Raw genomic sequence first — 19,298 nt, forward strand, 5'->3', positions numbered from 1 at the left:
GCTCTTTGAGATAATTACTGTCCTTCTTAAAGACTTTAAAACCATATCTTTAACAATACATCATAGAATGTTGTCAGGAATTCAAATTCAGTTCATCAGTTTGGTATCATTTTTAGGTTCTTTCCTCTTCCTTTCTGTAAAAATTGGGACATCACACTTTCTATTCTTGAGGTCTCCCATTTTTCACCATCTTTCAGAGATGATGGACAATAAATAGTTGAGCTTCTGGCAGTTCTTTCAGTTTCCAAAAATGAAGTTGAGTCATCCCTGCTGACCTGATTTCATTAAAAGTAGCTAGGTATTCACTTATCACTTTATATTCATTACATGGCTTTCAATTCCTCATTAGCCACTTTTGTTCTTCATTTTTTAGGCAAATATTATTTTTTATTTAGAAGAAAAAACTCAAATAAGAGTAGATTAACTCTGTTCATTTTCCCATCCCATGTTAACATCATCCCACCCAGCCGAAGCAATAATTTTGTTTGATATTTCTCTTGCCTCTAATATAGCCTTAAACAACATCCTTTTTGAATATTTAGCCTTTGTCTCAATAGTCAACTCATTCTAAGCTTCCACTATCTTAATATTATTTTTGTAAGAAGAATTTCTAGTGTGGGAGCTCTCTCTGAACCACTGGATTGACAATTGCAGACCACTAAATCATATATATCTTAATGTCTTAGAATATTTCCTGAAAAACTGAAATATTAAATTATTTATCCATTGTCATATAGACACTATGTGTCAGGCAGGACTTAACTTTCTGTCTTTCTAATATCAAAGCTAGCCCTGCATCTGCTATACCATATTACTCGTATTCTCTGTCATTTACTTTAATCCCATCTTCTTTACATAAGTTTTAAAACTCCAAGTTTATCAATAAATTCCCAGTTCTGCTATATTGGTCTCTTTTGATTCTCTTTTTTACCTCACCAAAATAATATCTGTTTGGGTCTTCAAATCTGAAAATGTTCTCATCCCTCTTGGATTAACTTTTTCTATAGAATTTTAGAATAAGCCTATATTTTTTTCTATATAGCTTTGAAATATAGTCTCCTAAAATCTAGTATGTGAATCAAATTCTTCCCAACTTTTCTCCTTTGTCACATTCTAATTTGGAGTAATCACTTGTTTCACCTCTCCCAAGGTTTCACCTCTCTCTTCACTTCTATTTTACCTTTCTTAAACAAAATCAATTCTAGAATAAGTTCCTTGAGTCTCTTTCTTCGTAGTTTATAGAATTAAAATATTGGTAAGATAAGTCAAGAATTAGATGCTTTCAACAGAGAAAAAGAGCACTCTAGTAGATTTCTGGATAACTAAAAGACTTCCTCATTACTTCAATATGATTCATTTTCTTCTTTGACCTACTCCCCAAAGTCCTCCCCTATTTCCCCCTTCTGTCTAGGTGGTCTATAGTTCACATCCATTCACATCCATTAATATTACTGTTTCTCTTTACACTGTTCCTACCCTAAGTGTTTACCATCACGTTTTCTCTCTTTCCCTGGGTTTCTTCAAGTGAACATATTTCCTAATATATTATATCATTCTTCTGCTTTTTTATCTGCTATATTTCATTAGAATAAAATAAACTATAAATGAATGACAAAGTAGAGAGGAGAAAATGAGCAAAAAATGTGTCTATATATTGGTTTCTTTGTCATAAAATTTTTCTCAAAATTTATTTTCAATCTCACAACCTCATCTGCCATTTCTTTAGAAAAATCATAACAGTTACAAGATTTCAGTCCACTGGAGACAAATAATTGTAAACATTCTCTAAAAATGATAATTCTTGTGGTTTTTTCTTCCTTTGCAATACAGAGTGAAGTGCAGAATTTATGGAAAGAAAATTGGATTATTCTAGATTCAGCAAAAAGATACGGCTATGAAGTTGTTGATACTTTCAGCATCACCATGGGACGCTATAAGGAATTTCTGCAAGGGAAGTGTGGATGCCATTTCCATGAGGTATACACATGAACAATCTATCTGTTCAATGAGCTATTAATACCATTTCTTTTTGTTTAAATGATCATTGTGTTTTCTCTTGCATTATCATTTCTATTTTGCATGAGAAACTTGAGTTGTCAAGAGATTAGATAATCTCCTCAGGTTTCCTCAGCAAGTTATAGCATGTAGAAATCCCAGCATTAAGCCTTATAAAACAAAGTTTTAAAAATATATTATCTCCTTAGCATTCCTTTGTACACTTAATAATATTAGAAGTCTAAAGTAAACATATGGGTTACCTAACTACCTCCTGGCCTCCAGTCATGCCTATCTAAATGATCTTCAGAAAAGATTAAACAAAGTCCCACATTAATCCATCAAGAATCTCTTCAATTTTGCTAGAAGAAAGCTTCATTTTACCCATTCCCTTCTTATATATTCCTTTTTTTTCTGTAAAGGTAGTAAACATGCTCCATTTAAAAGTCTTTCATATATGATGATGAATCACTATATCCAAAGAATAACTCACCCACCCTCAGAATTCTTCCCTGGAGTAGAGATGAGTTTGTGTTAATCTGCCTGTAATATTGTTGCCCCCAAAATGGCTAGCCAGTTAGGCATTTAATCTTTGGCCAAGAAAGAACTAACCTCCCTGTAATCATCTCATAGAACCATATTCTTACCACCATTTTAGAAGGAACCCTTCATGTTTTTGCTAGTTAGTCCACAGGGTGGAATCTAGGGAAAATTCAGGTAAGGATCAAGATTGTGGGAGTAGTCATACCAGGAGAGTGAGAGTCTAGCTGAGCTCCTATATTCAAGGCTTATGATTTCTTATCCCTGCTTTCTCAACTATAGGAAAAAGGCAGTAAGTAGTGTGGCACAGCCCTGGAGGAAGGCAAGCTCCAGGAAGGGACTCTTCAGAGACCTTCCAAAGTGATGACCTAAGGATTAGAGTGTGTTGACCTCCCTGCACAAGATCCAAAAGGAACACAAAGCAAGAAAAGAAAGACAGGAAAGATGAGTACTTCCCAATGTGGGTACCTGGGGCAATATCCCAGGCAGCCTTCCCCAGACAAAACTCTGGAATTCCATTTTACCCTAAATGACCACTGTTCCTATTTTATAGCCAACTGAACTGGGGCACAGGGAGCTAAATTAGTCATAACCATATTAACAGATGAAACCATAGTGAAAAGTATTCTTTTTTCACTTAGCTACCAATTGTAGGCATGCCATTGCCAACAGACAACAATTTCCAGAATAAAAACATCACTCTCTTAGAGAGCCTCTTTCCTTTGTTCAGGAAGCAGAACTGTGCTTAGAAACACAACAGTACATATTCTGATGGGGACTCTGAAAGACAAAATACAAGATTTTGTTGCCTCTTTTAAAAGTTTTTACATAATATGTCTTCAATTAGTTTTGTAGTGAAGGGGGGGGGGGGAAGGGGTCTGCTTTTCTTTTGCAGTGTTAGTGCCCTGGTAGGCTAAAAGAGAGACATGCTCAGAAGATTTCCAGCATAGCTCCACGTAAAAACAGAAGACGCCATTTCCCCATAATTACATTCCCTGATTCTCCTCTACAGCCATCCAGTGTATATTGATAATCATAAAACGTAATTATATACAAAACCCTTCAGACCTTCAAAATATGTTGTGTTGATTATAATTATAGACCAGCTACCTTACAAAAGTATAAATGGCCACAGGAAACAGTCAGTGACTACAAGGACTGCCCTTCCCTCTTTGTTGCTGTCACTTGGGATTTCCTTCTTACCACTCTCCCTTTTCCCTTTAATAGAATGACAAATTTAGATCTGTAAAGGAACTTAGAAGCATAGAAGTTGTTGTAACAACCCCCTCATATTAAAAAGAAGAAAAAGGGAAACCCAGAGAAGTTAAGGGATTTGCCCCAAATTGCCTAAGTAGTAAGTAGCAGAACTGGGATTTGAATCCATATCCTTGGAAATCAAATCCAGAATTTTTTTTCAGCTTCCCCAGCAGCTGCTTGGAATAACCTCATTCTCATTTCTTACTTCAATTCATGCAAGCCAAGAAGGTCTAAGCATAACAATTAAAGTATGTATAATGCTACAAAACCCTTTTGTTGCAGTAACCTTCAGGAGCAAATATTTTCCATATTTTGAAGATGGGGAAATTGGGTCTCAGATCAGAAATTGATTTGGCCAAGGTCATGTAGTTGATAAGCAGGAAATGGGGAATTTCAACCTAGGTTTCCTATCTCCAGTGCCAACCACAATCTAGAATTGAATTATCCTCTCCAGGGGCAGAACTGGAAATTCCTAGGAGAGAAAAAAAGAAGCCTGAAGCCACCTTCCCTCACTCTATCATAGCTGCTTCCTGGTTCCCAAGTACCAATACCGTAATCCTTAGCAGTGTCCCACAGACCCATCCTACTCTTCACCAATGAACCCTTGATCAGCTTCTATGGCAAAATGTTCCACAGACTTCTCTCTGGAATATATATCATTACAGTCAATCTTTAGTGTCCAAAGTCTCACCTTTAAAAACTATGTGCAGATTATCTTTCCTTAGTGAAGTCAAGAAAATGGACTAAGAAAGAGAACAAGGAGGGAGAGGTTGATGGGAAAGAGCCTGCTCATTTTACTCCAAAATGAACCAGAAAGGAGAGTACTAAGGGGTTCCAATGAATGAATAAGAAAGTGACCATTCTAATTAACAGACCTGACAAAAAAGAAAGAGTGAATGTGTAGCCAACCATATCAAGGAATTTCTCTAGTAAATAGAATTGGTCCTGGATTCTCCAACCTTCTCTACAATCCCTCACCACTTTCCCTTGAGAGAATCACTGCTCCCAGGCCATTAGACACATCACTTGTGACTTGGATATTGGGGAATCGCCTTTTCTATTATCCAGAGAGGATAAAAATCAGAGAGGGAAAAATTCCAAATCCTACTTCTTGGGATAAATGCATAGGTCTATCATTCTAAATTTTTATTCTTAATACCTTTCCCCATGAAAACAAGGTTAAAATATGCTTAGTAGGTTTTATATTAAAAGGACATTATGGATGAAATAAGCTCTACAAGAGATTGTTTTTGTTGGTTGTTGTTCAGTAGTGTCTGACTCTTTGTGACCTCATTTTGGAGTTTTCTTGGCAAAGATACTGGAGTGGTTTACCATTTCCTTCTCCAATTAATTTTACAGATAAGGAAACTGAGGCAAGCAGGGTTAAGTGATTTGCCTAGGATCACATAGCCAGTAAGTGTCTGAGACCAAATTTGTACTCAGGAAGATGAGTCTTCCTGCTTCCAAGCCTGGCACTCTAGGCACTGTGCCATCTAGCTGAATAACATTTCAGAAAATGCTTAATGAATGACACAGATCCTTGGAGTTTGGAGGGAACTTAGAGATCATCTCACTGAACTTCCTCATTTTACAGATGAGGACACTTTTAAAGTGCTGTTTTGTAACCTAACCAATCCTACCTTGAGGACTGCCTGCATCAGTAACAAAAAAAGTCCTTGGTTCACAGAATGGTCTTCTTTTGCTGAGCTTGATGCCCTTGTCACACCCTCATCACAGATTAGTTTCATTTATTCTCAAAGATTCTCATACTGTGGAGAAAGCGAGTTCTTATCTCCATCAATGATGTGTATGTAGATAAATCTTTTAACAGACAGCTGTATTACACTCCTCTTCAGTGCCACACCTACTTCTCAGGATACCTGGGTTGATCTTGGTAGCAGCAAGATCCATTTTTATCTCTATTATGTTTCAACTAAAATGTGCCTCTGGAAGATTTACCTTTCCAATTACAGTATAAATCTGATAATATCTTTTTCATCCACCTCACACCCTTATTCAAAATTATTTAAAATTATAACTCATTCATTGCCTACAAGAAATCTTTTCTAATTGTTGAGTGTGGACAAGATACAATGGCAATCTCAGTGCCTAGATGTGCCATTTTTATCTTTAGGAAGTTAGGGTAAAAGGCATATTTGATTATTTTACCAAAAGTCAATCACATGATAGAATAAAATGCCATAAAAGACAAGTGCTGGGTGTGGAATCAAGAGGGTTTGGATGCAATTCCTGTGCTGGGTCTGGAGTCAGGAAGGTCTGAATTCAAGTATTTAAGCCTCAGATACTTCCTGGCAGTGTGACCCTGGGCAAGTCACTTAATCTCTGTCTGCTTTATCTGTAAAACAAATAATAATAGCACCTTCCTCACTGGGTTATTATGAGGATCAAATTAGATAATATTTTTAAGGTATTTAACAGTGCCAAGAACATAGTAGGTACTTTTTTTTAAAAGGCTTATACCATTCCTCCTCTGGCACTCATAATACTGGTTTCATGACCATCAGCAAGTCACTTTAATTCTCTCAGCTTCATTTCTTTCATCAATCAAATAGAGATAAAAATATCTGGAGTATCTACCTCACTGAATTGTTGCAGGGCTCAAATGTAATCATGTCTTGAAAGTTCTTTGCAAAACTTTGCCTGTGTAAATGTCCATCTTTATTACCTCCATGTTTAGCTAAAATTCCTTTTCAAGGATGTTTAATGCTAATGAATGTCAACAAACTAAAAAAAAGTTGATGAACCATTTTGAACAAATAAATAATAACAGTTGAGTGATTCTGGCTCACATGGGCAAGATGAGGTGTTTCTATGACTCATCACTTCTCTCCATGCTCATGAAACAGAAAAAAAAAAAATAGGAAATTGCCAAACAAGAGTAGGATTATACCTAGTTCTGTTAGAAAGAAAGTATATATTGATAGATTTGTAGAACCAGAAATAATATTAGAGATAATTTAGTCTAGGCTACTCATTTCATAATAAAATATTAATTAATTAACCAGGATATTGATTAACATTAATAATACAAATTAAAAATAAGAAAAATCAAGGACCAGAGAGATAAAGTGATTTACACCCAGTTTATGTTTAGGCCACAGAGCCAGGAAATTCCCTAACTAGGTCTCTAACTTGTTTTCTGACTTCTTGATCCTCTTATTCTCCACATCGGGTATTATTTCTATTACTCCCATATTGTCGTGTATCATCTGGACTACTTTCATTCATTTAGATATCAATTTAACATGTAATTGTTAAGTGCCTACTAAGTGCAAAGCATTACTTGAAGTCTCCAATCTAATCTAACCTTCAATGGATTGGACTAATCATTTGTAATATCTTTCCAGTAATCTTTTTTCTCATCAGAATTTATTATTGCTAATAATAATAATAATAATTGATTACACTTGCACAGTGCTTTTCAGTTTTCAAAAAGATTTCATATTTGCACCTTTATGATCAAAACAAATCTATTTCATGGGCTTCAATTATCATTGATGAAATTAAAGATTTTACTATCTCTTTCATCTGTCAGAGGAGGATATGTTTTCCTCATAATTATGTCAACAATTTCCCAACTAGTGAACATCAATTTGGCAAAATTGCCCATGCAAATTAGCTGAATGGGTGTTTTCCTGCTGCATAGAAACAGAATATTGCCTTCCCAGTATTTAGAAAGGGTAACAAGCAATATTCAGAAAAGTTGTGCAATATGTGTCTTGAATGATTCCCCTAAGTAATATAGCAAACATTTGTTGACCAAGCTGAAAGACTGGGAAAATTCTAGTGTTATATTCCCTGAAAAGACCAGCTTTGGAAATGATCAAAACAAAATTTATTACTTAATTCTTTAATTCTTTTTTTCTGAGCCCAGTGGATGACAGAACCTATCAGAATCTCTCTCTAGGCTTTTTCAAATATTATAGTAATTGTATAAAAAATAGCACATATTCTTCTAAATTCTGGTCAATAAATTAATAATAAAGTAAATAATAATGATTTATAAAATAAATCTATTAATCATCAAAGCAATTATTAAGTCATCCAATAGGTATTTATTAATCATTTACTACATGTCTGGCATTGTACTAAGTTCTGTGGATGTAAATAAAGAATTATTTTTTAAATGAAAGGTCCCTGACTGGCAATACCAGACTCTGAATCCTGATATTTGATGTTTCAGCTTGATTCTCCCTTTCCTATGTCCTTCCTTTCTAGGTTCCCCTTGATCACACTCTCTCAGCTGGTATCCTGGTCTCCACTGGATATGGCTTCTGCCCTTAACGTTGTTCCCTGACTCACCCTTCTATCAGATGTAGACTGATACCACCTTACCTTTGACTCCCCTTCTTGGTATAAGATGATGCCTTGAAAGAACTTACCTTTGAGTCAATTCTTATCAAGTTGTTCATGACTCCACCCATTTGACCATTTGGCACATCTTTGCATGCCCCTAATAACTGTTAGCCCCATTTTCCCAAATTGAAAAGGTCTCTATAGTGAATATTTGAATATCCCCACAGTCCAAAATTCTACTTCAGACTGAAAACCTTCCTGGCAGGAGTTATGAGCTGGACTATGAGCTGGAAATTTTCTGATGAGTAGTATACGAGTTCTTCAGCGGTTAAAACATCCTAACCCACATGAGGCTCACTACTTCTGGCCCCCTTTCTGGTCAAACTGAGGAGCTGGCTAAATTTGAGTTGATTTTTGTTGTTGTTTGGTTTTTTTTAGCCCTGAGCATATTGTACCTAAAACTTCACCCTTGAGAATCCCTCAATGACCAAGCCAAGTTGTCCTGGTTGTATTTCACTATGGCGGAGAATCCAGAAATAGTTCACATTATTATTAATAGAAGAGAGCCCCCTACTGGAAAACTCTGGAGAATTTTGTCTCCAGGCTAAAAGATACATTTAAGAATCTGATGGAGACTGAAATAACCAATAGGTCCAGTGGCTTACAGAGGGGGCAAAGCAGGGTCATGGACTATTCCAGTCTCTGAACCATGAATGACCAGTAAAGAGAGAATGAATGAGGTAGCCTTGATAGAAAAATTTGTCAAGGGTCTGACAGAGTGGCTAAATAAGCTTCTAATTGTCCCTACTTAAATTCAACTGCACTGATACTGGATTGGAAGCTTCAGACCTGATTCACCAGATTCTATAACCAATGGCCCCCAATTTCCCAACCATTCTAATAATACCCTTCTCCCTACAATCTCACACACTACCTTGAGAAATACAAACAACTAACTTACTAGGATTCAGTTATACTTGACTTTCACCAGATTCCTGGGTGGGAGCATGGGTCAGGGAGAAAGATAATCCCTATACTATATGTCAACAAATGTCTCTGTCATCATTAATTAAATTTGGCCACAAAATGGACAATGACATGGTGAACTATCTATCCCTGTGCATTCTTCTAGACACAATCTGCCCCAGAGTAGAACTATAGACATGAAGATGCCATCCCAAAGGAGGCCAGCATTCAATGGAAGTCCAGCTACTACTTACTATCTGATTTTTCAATCTCAAACACTTTTGGTCAGTCCACCCAAAATTCAATTAAACTCAAACCCAAGGGACCCTGTTTAATCAATTTAGTTTGCAGGTCCTTTCTATATGCTAACATATTTTACTAACTCTAGCACAACAAACATTACCTCTCACCTGTATAAGTCCTAAAAACTCTATGATCAATTACCAAAAGAAAACTTCTGATGTAGATGATCTTAAAATTAAATAATAATTTCAGAAAGAACATTGACTAATTTCAGTTGTCTGCAGAAGATCAGGTGATCTATTTGTATCAAAAATGTTAATATTTAAGTATTTTAATAGAATTTTAATTTTAACAGAACATAAGCAATAAGGCTTATTAACAATATTAAGGAGCTATTCTAAAATTCAGAAGATTTAACTAATCCTGTCCTAAAACTCTTCCATATTAAAACAATAGGCCAAGTTCGTTATGGACCAGAGTTATGAGATAAAAAAATATTTGTATCAGTTGCTTGGTAATCAACAGAGACCTGATTTTAATGACTATCACTGTCTATCCAGCCAACCTCTGTAGGGTTAATTAAAGACTAGATATAAGGGTAAGAATCTAAATAAACATGAGAATGGAACTGAGTCTATTATTTTAGGGATGAATATATAATGAGTAGCCCATAAAATAGTTATATAACTAGAAAATCAATCAAAGGAAGGAAGGAAAAGTTAATGAAACATTAATATTACTGGCCAAGATCAAAATTGAGCCCAATATTTTTGTTTGATTCTAATTCCATCAGTGTAGGAAACTCCCAGGGTAGTAACTCCATCCCCCCAATATATATTCATAGTTTTATACCTTATAGTCTTGAAGAATTACCTAGAACCCAAAAAGGGTTAAATAACTTTCCAATGTCACAAAATTAATATGTTTCAAAAGTAGGTCTTAAATTTAAGTCTTCCTGACTCCAATGCTGGTACTAGATCTAATATGCCATACTGCTTCTCAAGCTCAAGATAAAAAGTAATGAATATCTAGGTATAGATGAGACAGAGAGAGAAAGAAATATGATTGTTGGAGACATCTGGTGGGTATTAGAGATGCCGTCAAAGGAGAGAGGTTAGACTTGAGAGTTGGAAACAAAAAGAATCCTGATACTGGATATTAGAATACAAAGCAACATATTCAGCAACTGAGGAACTTGGCCATAAGTCAGGAAACTTGGTCACTAGTGGCTAGGGTGAGGTTTACTTGCTACTAAACCAATGGTGCTGCTTGATTTACTGCTCTTTAAATTGCCACTGCCTGGGGCAGGTTATAAGTTGCTGTTGTTCAAATTGTACCATACTAATTTGACTAAGTCAAGACTAAATTTGTCCAGGTAATGCAGCTTAATTAAAAGTATTCATATCTTATCAAATTGTTTGCCTTTCTTAGAGTACTAATAAAAGCCAGTATACTGAAGTATTTCCATATTGCCAACAGCAAATTGCAACATCCCTATAGGAGAAGAAAAGGGAATAAGCATTTATACAGAATCTTCTTGGAAGCACCAAAAACTTCCATACCCCCCAAGAATGAACTCTGAAAATAGCAATGTGAAAAAACCTGAAGCCTGGCATGGTCCCTCTCTACCCTACCCCCAACCCTGTGATCAGAATCTAATTTTAACATAAAGTTCAAACACAAAGAATAGAAATGAACAAGCAACCACATTAAAGAACCTGACTATAAAACTCTACTCTGGTGACCAAGGTGCAAACTCAGAAGAAAATATTTTTTTATAAATATATAACTATATTTTTATTAAGAAAATAATTTTTAAACAACTATGAGTAAAGCTTCAAAGAAAAATGCGAATTAGAAAAAAAGTTTAATAAGAATCCCTGGAAGAACTAATTTTTTTTAATCAGAGAAGAGTGGCAGAGGAAAAATTAGGAAAATGAATGAGAGCAATACAAGAAAATTGTGAAAAGACAATAAACAGTTTCATAAAAATACCTTAAAAACCAAAATTGGCCAAATGGAAAAAAGAGGTACAAAATTCACTGAAGAAAATAATTCTTAAAAATTAGAATTTGGTAAATAGAATTAAATGGCACCAAGAAACAATAAAACACAGTCCAAAGAAATTTTAAAATGGAAGAAATGCAAAATATCTCATCAGAAAAATAATGTCCTGGAAAAGCAGTTGAAGAGATTTCACTTAAGAATTATTCAACTACCTGAAAGCTATGGCCAAAGAAAAAGCCTAAACTTGATATTTCAAGAAATTGTAAAGGAAAATTGCTTTGATATTCTAGAACAATAAGGTAATATAAAAATTGCAAGAATCTCCCAGTTACTTCCTGAAAGATATCGCAAAATGAAAACTCCCAGAAAAATTATAGCCAAATCCCAGAGCTCCTAGGTTAGCAAGAAAATACTTCAGGCAGCCAGAAAGAAACCATTCAAGTACCATGGAGCAACAATCAAGTTCACACAAAATTTAACAGCTACTACATTAAAGGAGCAAAGAGCTTGGAACATTATATTAGAAAAGGCAATTACAAACAAGAATGACTTACCCAGCAAAACTGAATATAATCTTTTATGGAGAGGGGAATGGACATTTCATGAAATAAAGGACTTTTAAAAATTCCTGATGAAAAGACTAGAAATGAATAGAAAATATAATTTTCAAATACAAAATTCAAAAGAAGCATTAAAAATAAAATATGGAAGAGAAATCAAGAAATTCAATGAAGCTAAACTATCTACCATTTATATGAGATTATACATGCAATTCCTAAGAACTTCATCATTATTAAAGCACTTAGAAGGACTCTACATAGACAGAGGGCACAGGAATGAATTGACTATTTTGGAATGGTTTTAAAAAAATGAATGGGTAGGAAATAAGGGCAGGGAGAGAATGGAGTCTCCCCTGCTGGGTCAGGGTCAAAATGAGGTAGTGGTGGAATGGAATCAAGTATAAAGAAAAAGGGGATGGATTGATTTCCCTCTCTCTTCTCCCTGGAAAACCCCACTCTGACTGCCTTCAATATCACAAACTTCGGTTCCCTCAGACTTGGTTGAAACAATTATATCAACAGCTTCTCCCTCACTGAGGAGAGAAATGTAACTTTCCTCCCCCCCCCCAATCTCCCAAATCCCTTTCTTAGATACTATGAACAAATAAAGGGGTAGGGCAATTGAACTGAAGAATAAGGTAATGGGAAAGAGGGAATAGGAGGTCCCTAAAGTAACTGAATCCCTTCTCCCCAAAAGTCTGGCAGGATTAGGCTTTGCTTGCCTGACCCCCTCGGTCAGTTATGAACATATCTTGACTTTCCTAGCTGCCTTGGCTATTATAAGTTCAAGGACTTTCAGGGGATTCAGAGGAATTCTTATAGCGAACAGCTTCCAGTTGAAGTCCTGTTCACTCAGCTTGTTTCTTTGGAAATTAGGTCAGGAGTCACAGGAGGAAAGTGCTAGTTCAGAGATCCACTCAGGTCCTCCTTTCTTAGGCTTCCCAGAAAGAAGTCCCTTCTCCAACTGACCAGATTCTCTTACTTCCTCTTCCTTCCTTCAGAATTTTCTCTCCTTCCTGCCCTTCCCCATTCCAGCTGGTTCTTCAGCCTGCAAAATCTGCTTCTCTCTTCCTTCTGACAGCTTGAGTCCAATTCCTCTTTTGCAATAGGGATACATTGGGAGAAGGGGGAAGAGAAAGGGAGAAATGGGGGAGATTATGTCACATAAAAGAAGCACATGAGAAAGAGTTTTTACAGCAGAGGAGGACATGGTAAGGATGAGGGGAGTCGGGCAACACTTAAATCTCATTCTCATCTGAACTGGTTCAAAGAGGGAAAAAATATTTATCTATCTGCAGAACCAATTTGTTATAAAAATCTTACTAACAAGATATGTTGTAAAGGCTTAAATAAGGTCCTGAAAGGCTTTGAAATGCCTAAACTAAAATGTACCTCTAAACCTCTAGTTATAACAACAACTGTGTGAACAGAACATCATGATCCATACCCTACATTTACAGTGAATATTTCAAATATTCAAAGGAACTAGTAATAACACAGAGATGGTGTTGTCCATAACCATGAGGATGTTCCATCAGTGCTTTTTTAAAATTTTAAACCCTTACCTTATGTCTTAGAATAAATTCCAAATATTGATTCCAAGGCCAAAGAGCTAAGTGACTTGCCCATGGTCACACAACTAGGAAGACTTGTCTTGGGTCAGATTTCAAGCCAAGATGTCCCATATCTAGACTTGGCTCTCTATCCACTAAGAAGCCTAGCTACCTCTTCCAAAAATACTTTTTTCCCCCTTTTTTAAAAAATTTTACTTAATTAGTTAATTTATAATATTTTTCCATGGTTAGAAAATTCATGTTTTTTCCCTCCATTCCCACCAATCCTCTCCCATAGCTGATGCATAATTCCACTGGATTTTACATGTGTCATTGATCAAGACTTATTTCCATATTATTGATATTTGAACTATTGATCCAAGTGATCAAGCAGTTGTTTTTCTTCTGTGTTTCTACTCCCACAGTTCTTCCTCTGAATGCAAATAGCATTCTTTCTCATAAGTCCTTCCAAATTGTTCTGGATCATTGCATTGCTGCTAGTAGAGAAGTCCACTACATTCGATTGTACCACATTGTATCAGTCTCTGTGTACATTGTTCTCCTGGTTCTGCTTCTTTCATTTTGCATCAATTCCTGGAGGTTGTTGCAGTTCAAATGGAATTCCTCCAGTTCGTTATTTCTTTGAGCACAATAGTATTCCATCACCAACATATACCACAATTTGTTCAGCCATTCCCCAATTGAAGAGCATCCCCTCATTTTCCAAATTTTTGCTACCACAAAGAATGTGACTATGAATATTCTTGTACAGGTCTTTTTCCTTACTATCTCTTTGGGGTACAAACCCAGAAGTGCTATGACTGGATCAAAGGGCAGACAGTCTTTTAGCGCCCTTTGGGCATATTTCCAAATTGGCTTCCAGAATGGTTCCGACAATACTTTTGAAGTATCCATTTCTTGTTCTTACTTCAAGTATTTTAGACATGAATCTTTATATAATAAATGTTCTTGTGGACAAAAGTTGTATCTGAGCTCCTAGTATTATGCCTAGCACTACTATGTATATATCAAGATAATATTAAGTGGCACTGAATTCAGTTTTGAGATGGATGAGAGCTTTATGTTCAGTTAGTAATTTGCTTCCTAGAAGCACCCTGCTGCTACAGAAATTCCAACATTTCAAAAACCAAGAAGTTACCACTGAATTGAAAATATTTATTTAGGGCATTATTATTCCTAAGAAACTTTTTGCAGGGAAATACAATAGTTTAGGAAATATAGTAACTTCCCCTTCATTGTTCTTCTTGCATGCCTTAGAATATGCTAATTTCTTCCAATCAAATTTCAGAAAGATAAAGTGATATATGTTTGAAATATGTTTGAACATGGTTCATTGTTTCATTCATTTAGAGATGACATTGGCCAAATAAAGTGCCTCAACATGTAGCAACTATAACTTAAAAAAGTCTTATAGAACAAAGGAATTAGATTTGTTTCCTCAACATCAGAATTACGATAACATTTCATTATCTTGAACAATATATCAAAAATATTTGCTGACCTTTCTTAAGAAATCTATGCTAGCTTTTCAGTTTGCATAATTTGATACAATTTTCAACCATCATCCTTAAAATTTTTCCTTCTCTTATTTGTTAATTATAGTCATTGTAAGGAGGAAAGTGGAAAAATCTTTACAGCACCAAAACAAATTGATCACTTTTTTGACTAAATAAAAAAGCAATGTCAAATCTACTTCCCTTTATTTTCCATGGCCAACTAAACTTATGGTACCATGTAAAATCTGCTATATACTCCAAATCCTTTGTGCTTTTAACAAAACATTTTGGGTAAGGTAGCATTATTAAAAACCACTTTTAGTACTCTTCTTACTGTGAATAGCTTAATCCAGAAAGCATTTTGGTCATTTTTAAAGTCATAACATATGGGCAGTTGTCTTAGGTCAGCGGCTTGAGACAGTGCCCCCCCCCCATTTCTCTCTCTCTCTCTCTCTCTCTTAAAATAGCATTATATATTTTTAAAAGTCATAACAAACTTTTGGAATTTCTTTTGCTTAGTAAAATGAATCCATTTTTTGAGGGGAAGACAGGAATGACTTACTAGATCCTGATGGAGTCTGCCTTAATATCCTTCTTTCTATCTGAATGTGTGTGTATGGTTAAACAACCAATGAACAAAAAAATGTAATACATAAATGATTTTCAAAGTGAACTTTGAAGTAAACAAATTGGGTTGCAATGAATTGTATAAACTATGCTTTGGAACTGATTTGCAGTAGACAGGAATTCTGAGAAGTTGTTCCTTACTATCAAAAGAAAAAAATGATGATGACTTGGGCAGAGTTAAATGAGCCAATGTTAATAATAACAAACCAACATCCTTATCATAAATGAATGTCTTAACATGCACCAAAGAACCATTCCTAACACAGAATTGTCATGGTTTCTGACTTTGAAGAGCATTGGATAATGTTTTTGAAGTCACTCAATTGTTATGCTTAGTTCAAGTATTTTAGGCATATCTAATCATTTCCATCGACAGTCTTAGTAGTTTAAAAAAAAATAACAATCACCATGATATGTAGAAGTATAGATACTGGCTCAAAATGGAAGTGTTTTACTTTCAACTACTCTTCCACCCACTGAAATTTATTACTGTACTTGGCCCATTAATGAAGACTATTTAAGTTGCTGCAGCATCTATACTAGCACTACCCAGGATTCTTCATAATGTTGCAATAAATTCAGCCTTGAAATCATGGAGAGGATCAAAATCATTTTTAAAGGGCAGAAAAAATTGATTTGAAATACTAGCCTATAAACAGCCATAGACACATGAAATTGAATTCTTCACTGTACCTCATAAACCTTCTGCATCAGGAGGCCACTTTTCAAGTTCTGGCATATTTATCAGACAGGCCATCCAGTCATTTCCAAAGCTCATTCTAAAGAGATCACATAAATAAAATTAAACTTATTTCAGTCTCAGAACACTGGCACAATAATTTGCTTCTGGGTCAAAACTCTACATGCATGCTTGAGTTTTCCCCTAACTAGGTTTCCTGAAGAATTTCTCAAATTGGCTCTCAGAGATTTCAAGCCTCCTCCCCAAAAGGACAAAAACTTCAGAAAAACATCAATGAATCTCTCGGGCTAGACTATTATATCTTCAGAGTTACACTATAACTAAAGATAAACATAGCTACTCATAATAGAAACGGACAACCTTTAGACCTACTATATTAATCAATGGTTAAATGCAAACTGAGCACTGAATTACCATCATGGGGGATCCCTTGCTACAACTTGTTAATTTGATGTTACCTCATAGGAGTCATTCAATCTAAAGACCTCATTTGGAAAAAGTGAACCTGCTGTAACTAGAGGAAAATAACTCATTTCTCTTAACTTGATTTAACTTAGTTGGATCTAATCAGTCTTAAAACATATTGCTGTTCTAAATTGGAACTTTAGGTTCATTGGGAACATAGCCAAAATCTTGTCCTCTAGAATTGATTATACAAAGTTTTGGAGGTTTTGTTTTTATTATGGGATGTATTCTCCCACTACTGCATTATAGATGGTCAAAGAGTTGAAGTGAGTATGTTTTTTTCTTTATGCTGTTTTATGAAAAATAAGACCACCTTACTAAAAAATATTTTTAAAATTATTCCTTCTCAAAAAAAAGGCAGCATGAAATAGTGACTAGAGAGACAGTCTCAAAACCAAAAAGACTTAGGTTTAAATCCTACATTTTACTTACATGATGGCAGTGTGACCATGAGCATATTATAACATTTCGGTGCTCTAGGAAACTCTCTGAAACTATAAGTTGCAGAAATAGGGCAGTTTTGGTAGAGGTTTCTTCATTAGCTAGTTTACTGTACCAATAAAATCCCTATCTCTACCATTCTCATCCCACCTATCTACCCCTATCCCTGCCCTGAAAAGAGAAGCAAAAAATGGCAAGTAGCCTTAGATTTAGCTTCTAGTAACAGCTGTAAGAGATTGTGTCTTTGTAACAGCACTCAATGTTTTAGGAGCAGGAAAGTTTATTTGTTTCCGTTAAGATGCACAAATCCTTTTCAACCCCAAACTAGGTTCTGTTTGCTCAAACCACCATCTTTAACCAGTTTCCCAACTGACTGACCTAGGTTCCACTAACTATTTGATCCAGACTCAAGAATGATTGACAGGTATGGCAAATCCCACCAGGGAAGCTCAGTGCAGAGAGAATGATAGATTTTAAATGCTTCAATTATCCTTAAGCAGCCCAGGCTGCTCCCTCAGATTCCAAAGATGACTTACTCAGAGCCCAGGGAGGTGGGATCACTAACTGGAACAGTTTCAGCATATCATAGGATCTGCCCACATCTTTTTTATTTTAAATGCCATTGAAAATGTTTTTATAATTTAAAAAATTATTTGTACTTTTATAAGGCTCTAGAATTATGGACTGCTTTACATGTTTCCTCACATTTCATACAATAGCATCCTATCATAGAATTATAGATTTAGAATTGGAAAGGACCTTAGAGATCTGGCAAAATGGGTCATTTTTACAGATAAGTAAACTAAGAGAAATGATATGACTTTTCTAAGGATAGAAAGAAATGAGCATTTATTAAGTACCTAGCACATGACTACGTGCCAGTCATAATGTTAAGTAATTCTTATTATATTATCTCATTTCATCCTCACAAACAGCCCTAGGAGGAAAGTGTTCTTATTTTATATTTACATTTACATTACCCTTTTACAATTGAGGAAATTGAGGCAGACGAAGGTTAAATGGCTTGCCCAAAGTCATAGCTAATATGTGTTTGAAGCCAGATTTGAACTCAGTTTTATCTGACTGAAGGTCCAAGATTCTATCCTTTGGGACACCTAGACAGAATTCAAATACAGATCCTCTCATGCTTCTTAGCCCTCTGAAGTGAGAGTGTAAATTGCCTTGTCCCTTTCTTATAATTAAATGACTTAGCCAACATCACACAACTAGAAAATGGCAAATAATGGACTTAAATCTAGTTAGACTTTATGCCAAAGAGGCCTGGGCAAAGTGGACAGAGATCCAGATCTGGAGTCAGGAAGACTCATCTTCATAAATTCAAATCCAGCCTCAGACACTTACTAGATGTATGGTGCCAGGTAAGTCATTAACCCTGTTTTGTTTTGTTTTGTTTTTCAGTTTCCTCATCTGTAAAATAAGTTGAAGGAGGAAATAGCAAACCACTTCAAATCTTTGCCAAGAAAGCCCCAAATCAGGGTCACAAAGAGTCAAACACAAACAACACAAGCAGCTTTCCACCATATCAAGCAGAAGCAATATAATTATAGGGGAAGAGAGGGAGGAAAGAAGGAAAAGGTTCACACTCAAATATTTGATGTCGTGAAGACAAAATATATGAGCTTTTTTTTCAATGAAATACATTATATCGTGACGCAGTTGAGGTACTATGAAGGTCTGACTAACTTTACGATATGTATTAGAAAAACTCAAATTGCATGTTCTTTATTGCAGCATTAGCTTTACAAGAATCAGGGGGGAAAGAGTTCTAAATTTCACTTGGGATATTTTTTTAAACTTCATTGCTTTCCCATTACAAACATATGTAGTCAAAACAAATTTCCACATCGGTTATATCCAAGAAAATTTATCTCATTCTTCATTCTAAGTCCTTCACCTCCCTGAGTAGATGTCTCTTCATAAGTCTTCCAGAACACTGGTTGGAAATTATGCAAATAAGTATTTATCACAATAGTATCACATAATATTTCTAAATTATAACTTATTCAACCATTCCTCAATTATGGGCACTCTCAGATTCTCATCATTTGTCACCTCAAAAGGAACTATAAATATTTTTGTACCTCTTTAG

At 35.4% G+C, this 19,298-nt stretch overlaps 1 protein-coding gene across 3 annotated transcripts in view; it reads left to right on the forward strand.

Annotated features, from left to right (window-relative positions):
• Positions 1 to 19,298, forward strand: part of CPED1 (cadherin like and PC-esterase domain containing 1) — a 417,420-nt gene that overhangs the window by 394,253 nt on the left and 3,869 nt on the right. For 2 of the 3 annotated variants that reach the window (XM_056799629.1, XM_056799630.1), the window contains one exon: positions 1,831 to 1,977. In XM_056799629.1, coding sequence (XP_056655607.1) covers positions 1,831 to 1,977 — 147 coding nt within the window. Of the gene's footprint in view, positions 1 to 1,830; positions 1,978 to 2,817; positions 18,871 to 19,298 lie in introns of all 3 variants that reach the window. The other variant, XR_008912281.1, reaches the window with a different exon arrangement.

This window comes from Monodelphis domestica, chromosome 5 (assembly GCF_027887165.1).
Source record: "Monodelphis domestica isolate mMonDom1 chromosome 5, mMonDom1.pri, whole genome shotgun sequence".
NCBI classification, from domain to species: domain Eukaryota; kingdom Metazoa; phylum Chordata; class Mammalia; order Didelphimorphia; family Didelphidae; genus Monodelphis; species Monodelphis domestica.